The sequence below is a fragment of the Trichosurus vulpecula genome, chromosome 1 (genome assembly GCF_011100635.1).
Source record: "Trichosurus vulpecula isolate mTriVul1 chromosome 1, mTriVul1.pri, whole genome shotgun sequence".
Taxonomy (NCBI): Eukaryota; Metazoa; Chordata; class Mammalia; order Diprotodontia; family Phalangeridae; genus Trichosurus; species Trichosurus vulpecula.
The window spans coordinates 541,304,491-541,325,819 of NC_050573.1; the positions used below are offsets into that span (position 1 = coordinate 541,304,491).

The following is a 21,329-nucleotide window of genomic DNA, read 5'->3' on the forward strand; positions in this document are numbered from 1 at the left end:
ATGAAAGATGATATATACACTAAAATATTATAATGATACTTTTTGCAGTAAGAGAAAACTGAGTGTGCATCAATTAGGGAATGTTTGAACAAACTGTGGCATATGAATTCAAAGGAATAGTTCTACATTAGACCAAATTACAAATATAATGAACTGAGAAAAACATAGGAAGGGAAGACAATACAAAGTGATAGTACCCCATGAAACATCTTCAAAAAGTCTTCAAATCACCTCTCTGATAAGGGTCTAATATTCAAAGATATCCAGGGAAATGACTAAAATGCTCACACCCTTTGACCCAGAGAATCCACTCCTGTATATACCCAAAGGAGGTAACTGAATAAAAGATTCATACACTCCAAAATATTTCTAGAAGCACTTTTTGTGACAGCAAAGAATTGAAACTAAGTAAATGCCCATAGATAAGTGGCAATTAAATAAACTGATACATTAATGTAATGGAATATTACTTTGTTATAAAAAATAACAAACATGATGAAGAGAAGCCCAGAAAGACTTAAGTGAACTGATACCAAATGAAGGAAGCAAAGCCTGGAAAACAACGTATGTGATTATTACAACTACAACTATAAATGTAAGGAACTACCATCACAAAACAATGGTAACTGAATGTTATGAAATTATAATGATCAAGCTTGGCCCCAGAAAACAGATATGAGGAGACCCCTCTCCCCACTCCTCTGGGGGTAGGGAGGAGGGAAAGCTACATATAATGTCAAGAGTCTTTCATGTGGTACTTTTTTTTGCCAATTTTTCCCCCCTTTTCTTCCTCTTCCTCATCCCCACCCTCTCCATTATCCTTCCTCATTAGAGATGGCTCTCTGGGGGTGGGGAGGAAAGAAGCAGGGGGAATGTTGGTGATGTAAAAATGAAAGCTATCAATAAAAACCTATTTCTATCCACACCTGTTGCCAGAGATCTCACTGCTAGACATATACTCCAAGGCTATCAATGATAAAAAGACAGCTCCCATATCAACTAAAATATTTACAGAAGAATTTTTTTTTTGGCAGTAGAAAAGAACTGGAAACAAAGTAGATGCCCTCTCACTGAAGAAAGCTAAAACAAGTTGTAGTACATGAATGTAATGGAATGTTACTGTGCTGGAAGAAACAATAAATAACATGAGTACACAGAAGTACGGGGATACTTATAAAGTGATATAAGCTTACAAAGTGATATAAACAAAACCAAGGAAATAAATGTCAATGCGAAAAAATTATTTAAACTGAATCCTATAAAATTATAACCAAACTTTACCCCCAAAACAGAAGAGAATGAAGCTGTCCCCCTTCTTTGCAGAGGTAGCGGACAATGGGTGTGGGGTATGAAGCCCTAACTTGTGTCATACTTGGTTGACAAACTGTTTAGTTTTGCCAGGACTATTTTTTCCCTTCAATCTGGGTGTTAGGTAAGAGTGAGGAAGGGCACCTCCCTCTTTTCTTTGAAAAAGTAGGAGACTAGGGGTACAGAATGTTGGGAATGCTGTCAGACATGTTTCCTGTGTCAGTTTTAACTTTTTTTTTATTGTTATAAGGGAAGGCTCACTGGGTAGAAGGATAGGAAGGTATATCTGGAAATGGCTGTGACAGTGAAAAGCATCAACAGAAATATGAGAGTTTGTTGTTGTTTAAAGAAGGCTAGCTAAGTCTTGAGAGGTGCATCACCAGGATGACCACATGATGATGCACTTTTTAGCCACATCAACTTGGGGGGTTACAGATTTGCTGAGGTGGAGGGTCCATTTACATAGAAAAAATCATAGCTCACTGAAATATCTACATATAGGTCTTATCATCATCTATAAAAAGGAGTATAAGCTCCTTGAGGACAGAGAACTTGGTTTTTTTTATTTTTAGTATCTCCCTCAGTGTCTAGGAAATAATTCTTCACAGTTGGCATTTAGGAATGAATGAACTAGAGAATACAAGACCAAATAAAATGAAGTGCATAACTGTACAGTACACATACTTCTATAGAGAGCAAAATGTTCAAAAGAAAAGAAGATATGATGGAGACCTAGCATTCAGTTGCCCACCTCTGCTCTTCTCTCTTTCTGAGGTTTATATTTGCAAGTTTGTACCTTTCTCCTGCACAATCAACTCAATGTACCACCTCTGTGACCACTTTTCCAACCATCCTAGCCAGGGAAGCTTAAGTCTTCTCCCCTTACTCAAAAGAAACAGGCTCTTCCCAGCCTCATGAACACTCTGTCTCAAAGGGGATCTTGAAGAGACAGAGGAAGGCCTAGAGAGCAGATACCTACCTGCCCAGATGGGCAGATGTGAGTTCACTTTGGGAGCAGTACACCAACAGCCAGGTCCCCCTCTCAACTGTCACTACCGACTGAAAAAAAAAAAAAAAGAGGCATGAAGAATAATACAAAAAACAAAAACAAACTCAGAACATCCTGTCCCCTGCAACTTAAATTCATACCCAGGGCCACTGCTCTTCTATAGCCTGACTCTCCAGTCATTTGCTTTAGGCCTAGACTAGTCAGGCAATGAAACCAAGCCAACTCTAAGTTACCATGGATGGAGAATTTACAGCACGATACCAAAGCTGGAGCAAGCTATGGTTCAGTGATGAAGAGGTGTCAAGAAAGGAAGTAGACCTTCTTCCTATTTTCATAAAGGCCAGGGATCCAGAGTTGAGGTCAGATTATCTTGCTCCGGTCTCCTCTGACTCTCAACCACTTACAAACCTAAATGCTTTGCTATAGAGGGTGAAGAGTGAGGAATTTCTGCTATTATCCCACATTTGAAAACCAGGCAAATATTTTTAAGGAATCATCAAAACTGAAATAGGCCCAGGGAACTAGAGTAGTCAGTCATCCCAAACTCAGAGACTGGACAAAAAAATAGCTCGAAGATTAAGAGGGGATGTATACATGTACTTTGGGGCAAGGAGCCAGAAATGATGAAATCACAAGTTAAAACAGTGTTGAACCAGCCTGAACCTGCTGAACCAATGGGGGGCATCGATAATCACACAACCTCTAGGGTTCAGAAGGAAATAATGATGGCCAATGGAAAGAATTAAGAGCTGAGTTCTGCCACAAATTAGCTGCATGACTCCAATTGGACAGGTCCCCCCTCTGTGTCACTGTTTGCTTTTCAGTAAAATGAGGGAATTAGATTAGAGAGATTCCAAGGCCACTTCCAGATTGAAGAGTCCATGATTCCAAGTTGATCCTTTAATAAAAGGATGGTAAGATGGCAGAATTGATATTAGGACAAACAACAAAGGACAGGGATTGACTGAGTCCAGCGCCGGGGAAGGAGCCCACTACAGAAAGGATCCATGAAGGGGTTTGCTCCCCGCTTCTCTATACCACCATCCGCTTGGCTCTTTCCAGGGTGCCACCTACACTACCTCTCCCCCAGCACCTGGAGCAATGACTCGTGCCCACCTGGGCACCATCCATGGAGAGAAAACACTGAGTACCCTGATGGAGGAGCCTCTTTTCTCCAAAGCAGGTGTCTCTGGGAGAGGCTGGCACAGTCGGGTCACCTGGAGTTACCCTCACAGCACCCCACCCTGTGCCCAGTGCCTGCCCGGCACGGGGTCCATGGGCAAAGTCGGCCTCCCCAGGTCCAAACCCACCATCTCCAGGGAGGGGGCGGGGGTCGGGCGGGTCCACCCCAGCTGGACACCCCTGACTCTGGCACCCCACCCCCCAGCCGGCAGTCTCTGCACTTCCTTGAGCAAGAGCGCCCCGGGGTCTGGGGTCAAGGAGGACGGCCAGCCCCTCGGGGACCCCACCCCCAACTGTAGGAGGCCGCCTCCCCACAGCCCTGCACAGTCACCCGGGCCGACCGAGGGGGCCCGACGTCTCTTCTCCCGTCCTGCCCGCAAGGGGGAGGGGAGCCCCGGCTCCCCCCAACTCACCCCAGGCCCTCCCGGCCCAGCTCCGGCCCGCCCTCCGGGGCGCCCGGGCCTGGGCGGCGGCAAGAGCCCCCTCCAGGCCGGGCCGGGCCTATCCCCGAGCATGGCCGCGGGGCCTCCTCCGGCACCGGCGCCGCTCCCCGAGGACGTCCCCCGGCCCCGACCAGAGAAAAGCTCTCACTCACCTGGCCCGAGGACGCCGGGTAGGGGGCGGCTGCGGGGGGAGCGGCTGGGACGGGGGAGGAGGGGGAGGAAGAGAAGCGGCGGGAGGAAGCAGTAGGAGGAGTAGGAGGCTGCGGCGATCCCCGCGAGGTGCAGCGGCGGCAGGGGCGGCGGCGGCGGCGGGCCCGGCTCGCTCAGGCAGCAGCCATGTTGCTGGTAAAACTCCAGCAGACACGTGGGGGTAGTTGGGTCCTCCCCCGGCTCTTCCTCTTACCCACAATGCCCCGCCCCGGAGCGGAGCCGAGCTCTCCCCACTCCCCGCCAGCACTTTCGCGCCTGACCGGCAGGTGGCGACGAGGCACCTCCCCGTTTCCCCGCCTTCTCTCTCTTCCTTTCTTCTCCACCAATACCTGGGGGCCCTTCCTCGCCTTCCTACTACCTATAACTTCTGCTCTTAGGCCACAGGTGGCGCTGAAGCGCAAGGGACGAGGGAGGACCAAAAATCTTGTTTTTGGCAGCGGTGGGATTCGAACCCACGCCCCCGAAGAGACTGGAGCCTTAATCCAGCGCCTTAGACCGCTCGGCCACGCTACCTAGATGCAGGAAGTGGCTTCCTGATGTCTAGTCAATCTATTGCAGTGAGCCTTCGCTCTTTATTTTTTTGGACGGTTTAAGATTCAAGTAAAAAGTACGAGGGTTTCAGGGCTTCCCTAAAATAGAATCCATCCACCACCAGATTCTGGACTTTATCATTCAGTCTTGCCTCTTGCATTTCGAGAGGTAAATGTCTAAACCACATCTCCCCTCCCTAACCTCCCCACCCTCCCCCCAAGATCCAGTTTCTGGAGGGCAAAGACTCTTTTTGCAACCCCAATGGCAAGATCAAAGATCAAAATATACTGTATATGGCGTTGAACACTAACACTTTTGCGTCGAATTGAGCTATCTCGTAAACAGTAGCTTTTAAAAAAAATTGTTCTCTTTTTAAATTTAAAAAATATTATCGTTTTTAAAAAATACATCATATTTTTATGAACGTCTTTCGTTTGGTTTTTTTTTTTTAATCTCATATTATCTCTCTTTCCCTCCCCTCCCCTTTACCCAGAGAGACAAAAATTAAGAAATAAAGGGGGGAAATGGAATTCAGTCAGCCACCAAGTCTGTGGGTATTTGCAATATTCCACAGCCATAGTCACCAACCTCCGTGATTCAGGAAGGGAGATGCAAGAGATGCATTTTCTTGGCTCTTCTTTGGGGCATTTTTCAGTGTCATTTTGCTGTATTTTCCATTTACATTACTATAATCACGTATTTTGTTTCCTAGGTTCCTACTTACTTTACCCCAGATCATACAAATCTTCCTAGAATTCCCAAAAGGAGAATAGCAAACTATAAAGATCATGTGAAAGATTGCTCCAAATCACCGTTTAGAAAAATTTAAATTAGAATAACTCTGAAGTTTCATTTCTGGTGAAGATGACAAAAGACAGAAATAGTTGATATGGAAGAGACTAGGAAAAGACAGGAACACTAAACACACTATTAGAGGAGCTGTGAATTGATCCAACCATGCTAGAAAGCAATTTGGAATTATGCTGAAAAAGTGACCAGAATGTCCATACCCTTTGATCTAGAAACACCAATGCTCTGACACTCCAAGGTGGCTGAGGAGGAAAAGCTTTCCTATATCAAAATATTCAAAGCAACACTTTTTGCAGTAGAAAAGAATTGGAAACAGAGACCATGATTTGGAAATTTGTTTTACAAATTGTGGCACATGAATGTAATGGAATATTATTACCATAAGAAAGGAAGAATATGAAGGCCTTTAACTATAGAAATAGTTAAATTTGAGCTTCTAATTTGATTTGGGAAGGGATACCACGCTATTTGGCTCTGGTTCCTTAATTAGGTGAAAATACTTTTTGATGGAATCAAACAATCAGAACAGGGTGTGAACAGGGCCTGTATACCTCCTTGAATCAATCAAAGCTATTGTGTTAGAGACTTCCTTAGGTAATTTGTATGAAAGGAAGAAGTCAAGAAAGAGCACTTACTAAGTGTGAGACTCTAGGTAAGCCTATACAAAGAAAAGCAAAATTTTGCTTTCATAGAGCTCTCATTCTAATGATGATAACAACGTGCAAACAACTATGTACATACACAGGTGACTTGAAGGTAATCTCAGGAGGGAGGCACTAGCATTGAGGGATGTGAGGAAAAGGTTTCCTGACTTTTAGCTGAGATTTGAAGAAAGCTGGGCAAGCCAGGAGAAGGAGAAGGAGTATTCCAGGCATGGGGGATAGCCAGTGAAAGCCTTGGCATTAGGGAGACGGAATAGCTTCTTTGAGGAACAACTATTTCAAAAAGAGAAAGAAATTTGGAGCAAATAAGGCAAAGGAAGAAATAATCTATATCAGAAAAATAAAATATGTAGGAGAGTTATTGGTTCGACAGGCATCACAGAGAGGAGGGCCCAGGCTGAGGTAAATCCAGAGAAAAGGACAGCTCTGTCCCACCTTCCCTTCTTGAAGCCTGTTGATCCACAGTCGTTATAATATCATATGATGTTTCACTACCCAAACTTTTCCAGTAAACTGAATTTTGTCTTACCTGCAAAGAAGTCAGAAGTTAACTAAAGATAGATTTAAATGTAAGGTTAGACAGAGAGTATTACCTCTGCCCAAGTGTTAGGGATTTTCTTAACCTAGGACTCCGGAGCAATTGTGACTTAATTCAAAACTTTTCATCTAAAGTAAGCTCCCTAGTACTAAAAGGGATTCGGTAAAGCAGGCAAAGAAGGTACCCAGTAGACATTTGGGGCCATTATATTTTCCCCTATGTGTAAAATGAGGTAATTATTATGAAGAGATATTACCATGGTATCACATCCTGCTTGGTACCTTGATAAATGCTTGAGTATACCAAAATATTGTGAGAGGATGTTTCATACATGTGCGTGTGTATGTGTACATATGTATGTATGTACACACGTATGGATGTGTATCTACACCCATACACACACATATATTTTTTCAATTCCAATTCAATCCAACAAGTTTGTATTAAGTTCCAGTCGGTGTACTAGGTGCTGGGTATACAAGTACAAAAAGGAAGCAATTCCTGCTTTTCTGACCTTTATAAGCCTGCAAATTCTTGACAAATGAAAATGACAGATACACGCATGATCCCCGTATTTCACCTAGATTTTAGCCAGGCTGAAACCGGCAGTACTACCAGAAAGGAACTGAGCTCCACGAGGTAGAGCTTCCCAGAGGGCTGATTGAGCTCTAGCTGGCCTACTTCATTACCCTAATTTCATAGACTGTTTGAAACTATCATGCTAAAATGTCCTCAAGCCAACAATGAGGCAGAGACCAGAGGATGCAGGAGGGTGACTCCGTAGGATGAGTTTGGGGTAAAGCTTGAGTACGATCCAGGCAGAGTTCCCTGTGCTCAGTAGGTCAGCCAAAGCAAGAATCTCTGTCTTTGATGAAATGGCCTTATGGAAGAATAGTATCAGGGAAGACTCTGGTGATAGAGGCAAGGAGAACAGAGAACACAGGGGTCATTGCTGGGGTGTGCTGAAGCTAGTTCAAACTTAAATTTTCAGTGTGAGAATGTATGCCTCAGAAACCAGCAAATGCTGCATTTCAGGTCTTGATCTATGGTTTTATTAATTATCCAGACTTAAGAAAATGGTGGAGAAAAATAATACTAAAGTTAAAAATGTGTCCTGTTTATATTTTTTCAGAGAGCAGATTGTTAAACATTTAACAGGGGGATGTAATTGCACATACCCTTTTGATTTTGAACTGTGGGAAGGACACCAGAAATTATTCCTATCCCAGTCTTGTCTGGGTCAAGCTTCTTAGGCTGCTTCTGAGCTGCTCAGGAGTTTCTGAGAGCAAGGACTTGACTTACCTGTTTTGGAATTAGCATGAAATGTATAGTTGCACAAATCACTGTAATTAGGCATCACTGGCACCATGCAGGGCAAGAATACCCACAGCAGAGACATGGCTTTTTGATGGTCCAATCCCAGACATAGAAAGGGAAAACCCAGTCAGGGCAATTTTACTATTCAGGTCAAGCAGGGAAAGAAATGGGCATTTATTAAGTACTTACCGCATGGTCAGGCACTGTGCTAAATGATTTGCAAACATTATCTCATTTGACCCTCACAACAACCTTAGGAGATAAGTGGTATTATTAACTCCATCTTAAAGTTGAGGAAGTAAATAAATATTTATTTATTTTAAAGAAATTGGTTGAGAAAATAGAGGAAAACAAAGGGTTAAATGATTTGCCCAGGGTCACACAGCTAGTAAGTATTTGAGGCTGAATTTGAACTCTTCAGGCTCAATGCTCAATCCATTGTGCCATTTAGCTCTTACCTGCAGTCTCAATTTATGCGAGAGAAATATTGCTTAAAAAAAAAAAGCCATGTAAATCAAATAGAATTCTTTGGCTTCACTTCTGATTAAATCTAACACTTTTGTTTTCAATTTTCTTGCTTTTCCCTCTACTCTCCTCCTATCCTACAGCCGCCAAGTGATTATTATGGAAACAAGCAGTGAATTACTGTCCTAGATGGGTTTTATGGTAAAGGTACTTTTTAAGATCAACAAATATTTATTGAACCCTTACTAGGGTGCCACTGTTGAATGCAGTGACCTAGGACGGTGCTGTAGGAAGTACAAAAATGTGTGTATCACACAATCCCTATTTTCCAAGTAGCAACAACAACCTACTTTGTAAACCTTAAAGCGCTATTCAGGTGTTAGTTATTAGTATTGCCTTATCAAGAAAATAATTAGTTTTTAACATAAAGTTTTACTGGGGCCTTTTGTTTTAACATTAATATTTCCCACAATAGCCTGTTTCAGGGAACTGTCCTTTGTCACAGAGCAAAACAGTTTAAAAAACCAGACAAGAGTGAGTGGTCATGTATGCGGCTCCTGTACTCCTCCACCTAAGAGATACCCTGGACCCAAATTGGTCATTAGCTTTAATTACCTGTTTTTTAAGCAGTACTCTGGGTTTCCTTTAGAAAAAAAGAGGCATGGGGAGAGTCAGTCAACAAGTATTTGTTGAGTTCTTACTGTGTGCTAAGCACTATACTAAGCTCTGAGGATATAAAGAAAAGCAAAACAGAGCTCCCTTCCCTCCAGAAGCTTTCATTTTAATGGAGAAACATGAAAACGAAGATACAGTCTGAATAGAGGGAAGCCAATCATGGAGTTACTTGGCTCAGTGGAAAGAATTCCTGGCCTGGAGTCAGGAAGACCCAAGTTCAAATTTGACTTCAGACACTTATTACTCATGTGACCCTAGGCAAGTCACTTAACCCTGTTTTTAAGTAATCCCCAAATGGAGTCAAGAACAGTTGAACTCAATTGAACAGGGAGGATCCTGGCCCTGGCCCTGGCCCTGTGGCAGGGGAGGGGGAGGAAGAAGAATGAGAAAGGCTTTCTTCTGATGATGGGATTTGAGCTGAGTGCTGAGGCTAGTCTGGAGGCAGAGAGCAAAAAAGCGAGCATTGTAGGTCTGAGGGACTGATAGAAGGCAGAAGATGGGATGTCAACTGCGAGGACCAGCTAGTAGAAGATTTTTTGGACCTTGAGGGCAGACTGTGAAGGGCTTTAAATGACAAAGAGGGGATTTTATTTTATATTTGATCCTGCAGGAAACAGGGAGCTACTGGAGATGAAGTAGAGGGGTGACATCAACAGACCTGTGCTTTTGGAAGATCACTTTGGCAACAGAGTGGAAGGTGGATTGGAATGGGTTAAAAAATTCAAAGTACACAGGTGTACAAGGTTAGCTTTGTGTAAGATCTTGGACTCAGAGCTGGAAGGGACCTTTTTAAAGATTTTATTTAGTATTTTATTTTCTCCCAGTTACAGGTAAAAACAATTTTTAGCATTTGTTTTTAAAACTTTGAGTTCCAAATTTCCTCCCTTCTCACCTCACCTTACCTTATTGAGAAGGCAAACAGTTCAATATAGGTTATAGATGTGTAGTCCTGTAAAATATATCCATAATAGTCATCTTCAGAAAGAAAATATAGACTAAAAAAACCTCAAGAAAAATAAAGTTAAAAAAAAGTATGCTTCAATCTATATTCAGACACCATCAGTTCTTTCTCTGGAGATGGATAGCATTTTTCACAAATCCTCCAGAATTGTCTTGGATCATTGTATTGCTGAGAATAACTAAGTCATTCATAGCTGGTCATCCTACAACATTGCTGTTACTTTGTACATTTCACTTTGCATCAGCCCATGTAAGTCTTTCCAGGTTTTTCTGAGAGCATCTTGCTCATCATTTCTTAAAGTACAGTAGTATGGAAGAGACCTTTGTTGTTGTTGTTCAGTCACATCCTACTTGACATGACCCTGTGGACTTTTGTCCATGGAGTTTTGGTGGCAAGGATACTAGCGTGGTTTGCCATTTCCTTCTCCAGTGTGTTCCCATTTTACAGATGAGGAACTGAGGCAAATAGGGGTTTAAATGACTTGTCCCAGGGTCATACAGCTACTAAGTGTCTGACGACCTGAGCTGGCAGGTCTTCCTGATTCCAGGCCCAGTGCTTTACCCACTGAACCACCTAGCTACCCCAGAAGTGACCTTAGAGGTTATCGAAGCCAATCTCCTTATTTTTATATGTGAGGAAACTGTGGCTCAAAGAGATGAAAAATCTCTGAGGATAAACTGAAGCCAAGAACTCTAACAGCCTAAACAAAGAACCACCATTACTGTGACTCACCTCTGAAATTCCTGAATCTGTGATTTTGACACATTTAAGGCCCAAGGAAAAACAAACAAACAAACAAACAAACAAAGAAAAAGCCAGTAGTAGAGATTTCTCCCAAGCAGGCTTATCTTTGATAGTAAAGGGCCCAGAATATAGAATATTATGTTTTTCTGCCCATCTCACAGGAATCCTGTTATCTTCAGTGGTTAAGTTTTCCCCTTGGCTACCCTTGCCTAGAGATTCCCTCTAATCCAGGAAAGTCTTTGAAATTCTGGGAATGAATTATTGCTTTGACAATTGGATTAAAGCAGGGGTTCCATTTTTAAAATTAACTTTTTTCTTGGTTACATGTAAAAACAATTTTTAACATAGATTTTTTAAAAATTTTGACTTCCAAGTTCTCTCCCTCCCTTCCCTCCTCCCTCCTATTTTTTCCCTTTCCCTTTCCTCCTTGAGAAGGCAAGCAATTTGATAAAGATTATACATGTGCAGTCATTAAAAACATTTCCATATTAGACATGTTGCAAAAGAAAATAGACAAAAAACCCCAAGAAAAATAAAGTTTAAAAAGTATGCTTTGATCTTTATTCAGATTCCATCAGATATTATTTTTCATCATTTTTTTTTGTTGTCTTGGATCATTGTATTATTGTCAGTCACAGCGGATCATTGTACAGCATTGCTGTTACTATGTATGATGTTCTCCTGGTTCTGTTCAATTCACTTTGCATCAGTTCATGTACGTCTTCCCGGAGTTTTCTGAAAACATCCTGCTCATCATTTCTTATAGCATAATAGCATTCTATTATAATCATATACCACAACCTGTTCAACTATTCCCCAATTGATAGGTATCCCTTCAATTTACAATTGTTTGTCAACATAAAAAGATAAAGCAGGGGTTCTTAATATTTGTGTGTCATGGACCCTTTGCAGTCTGATGAAACCCATGGATCCATTCTCAGAATAATGTTTTTAAATGCATAAAATAAAACACATTAGATTACAAAAGAAATCAATTTCTTTTTCAGTCAAGTTTTCAAAGTATTGTTAAAATGCTCACAGATCCCAGGATAAGAACTCCTGGTCTATCAGTCAGACTTTCCATGCTGGATTAATGAACGACAGCACTTATAAGGGTTGAGAGATTTCTGAACGTATTTATCCTCACTATGAGAACACCTGTCTGCACCAACACTAATTCATTTCAACAAATACTTAGATACCTACCATGCGAAGGGCCCCAGGAATAGAAAGAAATAGTACTTGCCCTAATAGATATTTGCTGACTTGAATTGTCCTCATTAGAACTTGAAGTCTAACGAGATCTCAAATGAGATAATAGATGTAAAACATTTTACAAACTTTAAAGCAATATGTAAGTGGCGGTTATGGTTATTATCATTATTAGCATACAGTCACCAGGCCTACAGTCTGGTGATGACTTCATCCCTATATCTTCTAAGACACTCCTGTGGAGCTCAAGAAATTATAGAGCAACACTAGGGTGTGCCAGTAAATGTTTAATAACTGGGCTGGGGAGCATGTGGGAGGGTGAAATGTATGCTCACACATAAGCTTTTAGGTTTAATATGCATTGTTAACTCTTTCTTAAGCCTCAGCAATCAACAAAACAATAGATGAAGCTCAGATTTGTGCAAATTGCCAATTCCTGAGATGTAAATACTACTCACACTAAAAATTTAACAATCAGCTCAGGAAGAGCTGAGGGATACAGAGCATCCGTAACAATCAGCTCAGGAAGAGTAGAGGGATACAACATGCACACACATCCAATTCAACAAACATCTACTGAGTACCTACTAGGTGCCAGGCATCGTACTATATTCTGGGCTTACAAAGACAAAAATAAAAGTGCCCACCCTCAAGGAGTTTAGAAGGACATAACACATACAAAGACAAGTAAATATAAGACATGCAATTCAAAATAGCTTTTTTTGGAGGGTGAGGCACTAGAAACTAATGGGATCAGGGAAGGCTTTTTGTAGGAAGGGCCACCTGAACTGTGATTTGATTGTATGAAGATGCTACGAAGTACTTCCTATGCTATAAAGACCCTCCTATGCATAGAAGACAGCTTGTGCCAAAGGCAAGAGGGAAAAGACATAGGATGTCTTGAACAATGATCAGCAAGTGGGCCAGTCTGGCTGGAACACAGACTGTGTTCCATGGAGTAATGTGAGATTGGTCTGGAAAAATAGGTCAGAGCCAGATATAAAGGGCTTTAAAAGCCAGACAGGCAGCTAGGTGGAAGAGTGGATAGAGTGCCAGACCCAGAGTTTGAGTTCAAATCTGGCCTCAGACACTTACTAGCTGTGTGACCTTGGGCAAGTCACTTAACTCCAATTGCCTCAGTCCTTCATGTAGAGAAGGAAACTGCAAACCACTCCAGGATCTCTGCCAAGAAAACCCCCAAAAGGGGTCACAGTCAGACACGACTGAAACCATTGAACATCAAAAATGCCAAACTAAGGAGTTTTTATTTTATCCTAAATGCAATAAGAATTCACTGAAGCTTCACTAGCAGAATAGTCAAACCTGTGCTTTAGCAATCTTGATTTGGCAGCTTTGTGGAAGATGGATTGGAAAGGGGAAGACCCTGGAAGCTGGGAGACTAGTGAGGAAGTTAATGCCCAGGCAAATGTTGTGAAGGCCTAAACTATGGTGGAAGACCAGAGAGTAGAGGGAAGGATGGCTAGAAATATGATAAAAGTTGGAATATGATAAGGCCAAAAGGGAAATTCAGACAGAGTACTATGAAACAATTGGAGGAAAGATCACTTTCAGTAAGGGGGAGCAGAGAAGTTTATATGGAAGAAGTCATGCCTGAGTTGAGACTTCCTTCAAAGATTTCAGTAGGTAGAGTAGGTACTTCATATTTCTTGAATTATTTTAGTTGAACAAGTAGGGATGTGAAGAGCATACATTAATAGGACCATAGACTAAGAGTTGGGAAGGGCTTTAGAGGCCATTGAGCACAACTCCTTTGTTTTACAGATGAGGAAACTGAGGCACAGAGCTTAATGATTTGCCTAGGGCCAAATAGTGTCTGAGTAAGACACTAATGCACCCAAGTGGGAGAGTGCAGGACAAATGTGGGGGGCATAACCAGTAGTCCAGTTTGGCTGAATATGGAGTTCATATCAGGCAGTGGTTCTCAAGCTTTTTTGGTCTCAGGACCACCCTTCACTTTTTTTTTTTCAAAATAAGTTTTCATTGATGTTGGTTTTTTTTTTTTTGGTCTCATCGTAGTTTTCCCCAGTATTCCTCTCCTTCCCTGAGAATCATCCTATGTAACAAATAGCATTTTTTAAAGACAAAGAGGAAAAGAATCAGCATAATGGGTTGACTGGTATATGTGCCATTTGCAACAGTTGTGGACCTCCTACCTCTGCAGTCCCTTTACACTTAGCTTTTATGTGGGTTATATCTATCAATGTTAACAGTATTAGGAATTATAATACCTTAGTATTACTAGGAAAATAGTTTTGACCCCCTGAAAAGGGGGTCTCAGAGACATCCAGACTACACTTTGAGAACCATTATTGTGGGGGAATAAGGTCAAATGAGGCTGGAAAGTAGGTTGGAGGCCAGATCACTGAGGCCCTTAAGTGGTTTGTATTATCTCCTATGGGTGCTAAGGAGTCACTGAGGGTTGTTGAAGACCAACATGCCAGATGAGTCTCTTATGCTAACAGGAGGAAGAAATGTTCTGTAAAAGATTTCAGAGACAAAAGGAAGCCTTCCAAATTGGCTAAAATGTGTAACTTCTATTTTAAAATAATCACTGCTTTTTATTTACTTGGTTCATTAAATTCTGACCCTATAGGGGACCAGGAAGGAATCATGATTAAAATGAAGCAACTGGCTGTCTTCAGAAAACACAAAGAAAGAGATGAAAGAAGTGACCTTATTCAGAGGGATGAATTAGAACTTGGAGGGACAAAGGGACGACCAAATAATGTAAGCCATCTTCCCAGACATAAAGGGTCCATGTGGTCTTAGTCAGAAAGCTTGCCTAAGAGGAGTAAGAAATACAAGGAGCCAGCTGACCTTATCAGGTTTTGCCCCACTACTCTCAACACAAGCTGAACATACCTGTGCAATGTAAGAAAACTGTGCCAGAATGAAATTCAGATGGCAAACAAATATTAACAAGGGCCAATCCTTACCTTGATTTCCTGGGATTCACTTAAGTAGTTAATTTCACAGTCCTGTTATCTTACTCTCCCTCCCTTCCATCATCCCCAACCTGAGGAGAAGCAGACTTCAACAGCCAGAATCACTGTATTTTTACTTTGTTATTTGTGATACATTTAAATAGCTCCATCATTTATTTATTTATTTTGCATTCAGACAAATCAGGCCATTGAATACCTTTGTTATTCAGTTGACTCTTCATGACCCCATTTAGGGTTTTCTTGGCAAAGATACTGGAGTGGTTTGCCATTTCTTTCTCCAGCTTATTTTACAGACGAGGAAACTGAGGCAACCAGGGTAAAGCAACTTGCCCTGAGTCACATAGCTAGTAAATGTCTGAGGACAAATTTGAATTCAGGAAGATGGGTCTTCCTGACTCCAGACTTGGCACTCAATCCACCTTGCCACCTAGCTACTCCCACTGAATGGTAATCATACCAAATTGACTTCATGGGCTCAAACCACCTCGTAGTCTTCTCTAAAAAAACTGACCCTAGCAGAAACAAATTACTTGCCCTGTTTTCCATGAACTAGCATTAGAACCACTCTGGACCTCAGTTCCCTCATTTGTAAAATAAGGAGGTTGATATTAGGTGACCTGTAAAATTCCCCTTCAATTCTCTAGGTCCAGGGTCTTTGTGGAGGTGGCACCTTCTACTTTAGCCAGGCTACCAGCAACTATCGGATAGAAATGCAGCCCACTTGACATCAGAAGACTGGAATTTTTGAAGTGGAGTAAATTCTTCTACCTCTTTAGAAAGGCAGCTCTTGAACACAGAAAGACTTTGAAAGAATATGCAAAAAAGGGCTTTGACTGAAACTTCTGCTTAAACTTCCCTAGTCTCTAAGACATCAAAGAAACATAAGGCTACTTAATTCTACCTCCTGATCCTGACTAAGGCACCATTATAATTGGAAGAGCAAGAGAAGAAACCTGACTAAAGACTTGATCTGAAGAGGAGAGGTTAGTGTGGGTTCTCAATCTTCTTCCTTCACTCACTTACCTGGAATTTATTGGGCAACTACTTTGTACAAAGATGGATGATATATATGGAAGATAGAAAGATTCAGTCCTTACTCTAAATAATAATACCTGATTCACATAGTGCTTTAATCTCATTTAATACTCACAACAACCTTGTTTTACCTGTACTACATGTGTTATTAACCTTAATTTACAGATATGGAAATGGAGGTTTAGACAAAGTAACAATAACTAACATCTATATAGGGAAAGTGCTTTATAATTATTTCACTTGGTCCTCACAACAACTTGGGAGGTAGGTGCTATTATGATCCCTATTTTAGAGATGAGAAAGCTGAGGCAAACAGAGGAAAGTGAGTTACCCAGGGTCACACCACTTGAGGCCACACCTGAACTTTGGTATTCCTGACTCCGGGCATAACGCTATCTACAGCGCCACCTAGCTACCTCATAAGTTAAGTGATTTGTTCATGGTTACAACTACAAGAATTTAAACCTGACATGGATTCTAACACTTTTCCCACTACACCAGCTGGCCTCTAAATTAATTTATAATCTAGTTTCAGAAACAGAGGGGAAAAAACAGTCACATCAAACTAGTGGCCAGATAACACATCTGTCACCCATACAGTAAGTGAAACTTCAATAGGATTAAGTAGCAAAAATTTTGAATTACATACTTTTTTTTTTAAAGAAATGAATTTTTATTACTTTCAAGGACATACAGCAATTCAAACCAGACTAACAAAAGTGCTTCCCAGTAGTATTCCTTAGAGGACATTCTTCAATGACCAGATAAAAATGCTTTGTAATTAGCATATCGCTTATTTCCATGGAGATGGATGCTACTAAAGTGCTTCAGACTAAATGATAAGTTTGTTCTTATCCATGTTTTTAAAACACTTGCCCTGAAATTTTATTTATACTATTAACTTTCAGTCTCCGAAGAGAAAACTGGATAAGCAAAGATAAATTTCAGTCTGGCCATGTGTGAACAAACTGAATAAGCTGAGTATGAATGAACAAGTCTTTCCCTTACTTGCAATACAGTTCTCAATGGACTATAAATGGAACTAGGGAGCTGAAAATTACATTCAGATCAGTGACGATTCAGACAAAAGGTAATAATGAAGAAAATCTGATGGATGTTGAAGGCCAGGAATGGTATACCATACAAAGGTCTTCAGTGGTGTGGTGTGTTTGTTTTTACATTAAGATGCTGAATAAATTTCTACTAGGATGAAAAAAAAAAGCTCAAACATGCAACAATATCATTTTCTCAAACATTTTCTTTCTAGCTATCCTGCTCCCCACTAGATAATTTAAGACTTGGAGGTAGAAATATGTTGCATACGTTATCAAACCTCTTATTTAAAAGCTTGCTGAAGGAAATATAATTCAAAATAGTATATATATATATATTTTTTTCTTTTTGCTGTGTAATAGTAATAGTCAAAACATTAAAAATAAAGGCATCTGAGTTGAATGAATAGAGAGAAAATCAGCAGAAAGCTCCCCATGGTGGAAAGAGCTTAAGTGAACTACATTCCCTCCTAACTTGGGCACCCATGGAAATCTGGAGGAATAATTCCATAGGAGGAGACTTTCTAACTTTATTTCAGACTATTTCCAAACTTAATAGCTTCCCCAATCAGTATGCTTTCCATGGAAGGCAAACCTGAAGATTCTTCCTACCTCAAGAAATGAAAGAGTCTTTGGAGTCATGAAACCTAAGGTTTCCTCCATTCGGCCAAGGTTGTTTTGGTGACCAAAATATTAACATTGTTCACAGAAGACAGGAAGGAGTGAACACAGCTCAACATATATAGCTTCTTCTCTTGGAAAGGAAGAAGCTCACTCAATTCTAACAGTTAAAAAATATATTTTAAAAAAAGATTATGTTCATTGGTAATATAACCTCAAAAAGTAGGTCTAAGTTCATGACACTACTTCTGTTTATCCCTTCCCTCTTTCACCCCAACCAATATACTGCCTTCACAGGCATGTATATGTTTCTTTGCTTATAGCAAAAGGAAATCCAAAAGTCCAAATGTGAAATACAAAAGTCAGTTTCACAACACATTAAAAATGCATTTTTAGGGACAAATGAACAAAGTCTTTTTCTCCCTTCCAGCTTTTGAAAAAAAAAATCCCTCCCCGCCCAATATGTACAAGGATGGTGGTAAAAACTTCAGTGGGCTATTCCTCCATCAATGCCCATGCTTCTTCGGCCTTCTCATAGTACTTATTGGCTAGACGGCCCTTCATGGCTTCCATGGCAGCCTCTGCAGCTGCAGTGTAAAGGTCACCTGAAAGAGAAAGCAACGTAAGAAAGGAATGAAACTTATCCTCTGAATAGGGTTACAAAGACAACTGCAGGCAAAGAAAACCAGATTTAATTGGCCAAGGGCCAAACTTGCTGTGGAAAAGACTTAGGTCAGACTTAGCAGAAAAAGATTTCTCTTTTTCAGGGCTGTTAAGACAAGGAGCCAGGAAGAACCATGAACTGCTAGGTAGCACAGTGGAGAGAGCTCTGCGCCTGAAGTCAAGAGGACTTGAGTTCAAATGCAGTCTCAAACACTAGCTGTGTGACCCTGGTCGTCAAGTCATTTAACTTGTATTGGCCTCATTTCCTCTTCGGTACAATGGGGATAATAAAACAGCACCTAACTCATAGGGCTTTTGTGAGGTCAAATAATATTTGTAAAGTGCTTAACATAGTGCCTGGTGTTTAATAAATGCTTCCCCTTTTCCTGAAAAGTTCCAATATACAAATACTCCTTCCTGATTCCCATTCTATGTAAGAATGGCTCAGGTACATTGTGGAAGTAGATTCTATGATCCTAGGATGTGCTTGATGGCTTAATAATATGGGAAACCGTAAACTGGGGGGAAAATCTTTGCAGCAAGTTTCTCTGATGAAGAATTCATTTTTAAGATATAGAGGAAGCTGATTCAAATTTATAAGAAAAGAACCATTCACCAATTGAAAAATGGTCTAAGGATATGAATAAGCAGTTTTAAGGTCAGAATAATAAATTATACACAGTCACATAAAAATTCTCTAAATTACTAATAATTAGAGAAAAGCAAGTTAAAATAACTCTGAGGTACTGTATGACCTTACACCCATCAGATTTGCAAAGTTGACAAAAAAGGAAAATTATAAATGCTGGGGGACTGTAGGAAAATAGGCACATTAATGAAGCTAGGTATATTGGAAAGTAATTTGGAACTTTGCCCAAAAAGTTATTAAACTGTGCATACCCTCTGACCCAATGGTACCTAGGTCTATAGTCCTAGGTCTAATACCCCAAGGAAATCAAAGAAAGAGGAAAAGGACCCAGAGAAACAAAAACATTTATAGCAGCTCTTTCTGTGGTGGCAAAGAATTGGAAACTGGGAGGGTGCCCATCAGTTGAGGATGGCTGAACAAGTTATGGTATATGAATATGATGAAATACTCCTGTGCTGTAAGAAATGATGAAGGGGATAGTTTCAGGAAAGCCTGGGAAGATTTATATGAATTGACGCAAAGTGAAGTGAGCAGAGCCAGGACAACTGTTTATAAGATAACAACAATCCTGTAAGGACAAACGACTTTAAAGGATTAGGAACATAATGGAACCAATCAGAGTTCCAGAGGATACATGAACAAACATGCTATCCAACTCAAGATAGGGATGATAGATTCAAAGTGCAGACTGAATCATATATTTTGGACATGGCTATGGCAGGAATTCATTTTGCCTGACTATTGGGTTTTGTTTTTCTTGCTTTCTCAATGAGGAGGGGGAGACCAAAGGGAGAGAATTTGGAACTGGAAATAAAATAAAATTGAATTAAAATAGAAAACCAATTTTTTTTTAAAAAAAGCATAGTCACTCAAAACTACACATTAAGTATGTTAGAAAATGTATGCTGCCTTCATGATTCCATCAGATTTGTCAGAATGGAAGTGGTTGCTAAAAGATGCCACCAATCTGTAATTCTACCAGAGATGTATGAGTATACCTGTTTCTTCATAACTCCACCAACATTTTCATAATTTGTGTTTATTTTTTTTTGCCAGCTGGGCACCTATGATTATTAAGCAGATGGGACATTTTTTTCCTCAAATGATTAGTTGAGATCAGCATGTATTCTTTGGAAAATTATCTGTGTATATTCTTTTACATTTATTCATTAGTGAATGGGTGTTTTCCTATGAGTGTTCATGTTAGCTCATCGTAAGTTTTAAATATCTGCTTCTTGTCTTCTAAATTTGCTGAAAATAAACCCTCACTACATACACACATATCTTTCTTTTTTATTTAGATTTTTTGTTCTACATAATTTTATTTAATATAATTGAATCCATTTACATTATCTTCTAAATTTTTTCCTACTTTCTCAAAAGATAAAATTTTATAAACCCACCACAGTTAAGATAACAATATTATTCCATTTTCATCTAACTTTTTGATATTGATTTGGAGTTTCCTTTAGGAAGACTGTATTAAGAGCCAAGTATATAAATTCCCAAATATTTAATTTTTTTAATGTGTAAATGGGGTTTCTTGTTTTTATAACATTTTCTTGGTCTTTACTGGCAGTATATGCGAATGCAAATAAGTATTTATTGAATGAAGGAATGAGACCACAGCTTCTTGGAATGAAGACGCTGAGTAAGAATATTACCAGAAATACTTTTTTCTACACCTTTGACTTATTTTTCATCTTTTACTTTTTCTAGACTCAGTGGCATGGTGGGAGTTTTATCAATATAAATGAAATCCTCTACTTTACCACAGTTTTAGAAACCATAAATGACTAAGAGTTGTTTTATGAGCACATCTTTTGAACACTACACATGAATGAGTACAGTTTTTTGCATATCAATAAAAGTGCTAAACCAATGCTAGCTGGAGAAATTCAGTTGGAGTTTATTAAATAGATATTTATTTAGCACTCAAAGAAATTGGTGAATTTGTTTTTGTATTTATAAAATTTTTATGCAGAAAAAGTTTCTTAAATAAAAAAAATTTACTGTGTTTTTGTTTATTCCTTTAATTTTTCCTAATGATCAAAAAAGGTAAGACCTTCCTTTTTCCTTGGCAGTTCTTCCAGTGATAAGTAAGTAGCTTTTACAGAACTGATTATTGTAAGTTTCAATGTACAACTTTTTAAGTATACAAATAAAATGATACATTTTTCAAAGTAAAAAAAGATTACCAGACAGTTGAAAAACTGTTTATAACCTGCAACCTAAGCTCATTTATTTTGTCTAGTCTTTCTTGTTGAGGGCAGTAG

The 21,329-nt window shown here is 40.0% G+C and overlaps 3 protein-coding genes and 1 non-coding gene across 7 annotated transcripts in view; 1 reads left to right on the forward strand and 3 right to left on the reverse strand.

Annotated features, from left to right (window-relative positions):
- POLR3E (RNA polymerase III subunit E) overlaps window positions 1-4,356 on the reverse strand; it is a 29,603-nt gene extending 25,247 nt beyond the window's left edge. The window contains exons 1-2 of the mRNA XM_036741459.1: window positions 4,095-4,356; window positions 2,288-2,367 (exon numbers count right to left, since the gene is read on the reverse strand). The gene's annotated coding sequence lies outside the window, so the exon portion shown is untranslated. The remainder of the gene's footprint in view (window positions 1-2,287; window positions 2,368-4,094) is intronic.
- LOC118841468 (basic proline-rich protein-like) lies at window positions 3,419-4,189 on the forward strand. Its single transcript, XM_036748897.1, has one exon. It carries the CDS (start codon window positions 3,419-3,421, stop codon window positions 4,187-4,189), a length of 771 nt encoding a protein of 256 aa, XP_036604792.1.
- Window positions 4,357-4,583: 227 nt separating the features above from the next.
- On the reverse strand, window positions 4,584-4,665 carry TRNAL-AAG. The gene has a single exon. It is a non-coding gene; the product is annotated as a tRNA-Leu (tRNA).
- Window positions 4,666-16,724: 12,059 nt separating this feature from the next.
- EEF2K (eukaryotic elongation factor 2 kinase) overlaps window positions 16,725-21,329 on the reverse strand; it is a 76,502-nt gene continuing 71,897 nt past the window's right edge. For all 4 annotated transcript variants that reach the window (XM_036741461.1, XM_036741464.1, XM_036741462.1 and 1 more), the window contains one exon: window positions 16,725-18,346. In XM_036741461.1, coding sequence (XP_036597356.1) covers window positions 18,237-18,346 — 110 coding nt within the window. In that variant the 3' untranslated portion in view covers window positions 16,725-18,236. The remainder of the gene's footprint in view (window positions 18,347-21,329) is intronic.

Excerpts from the sequence above, each read along its gene's own strand:
- LOC118841468 (XM_036748897.1), top strand. The coding sequence starts at position 3,419 with ATGACTCGTGCCCACCTGGGCACCATCCATGGAGAGAAAACACTGAGT.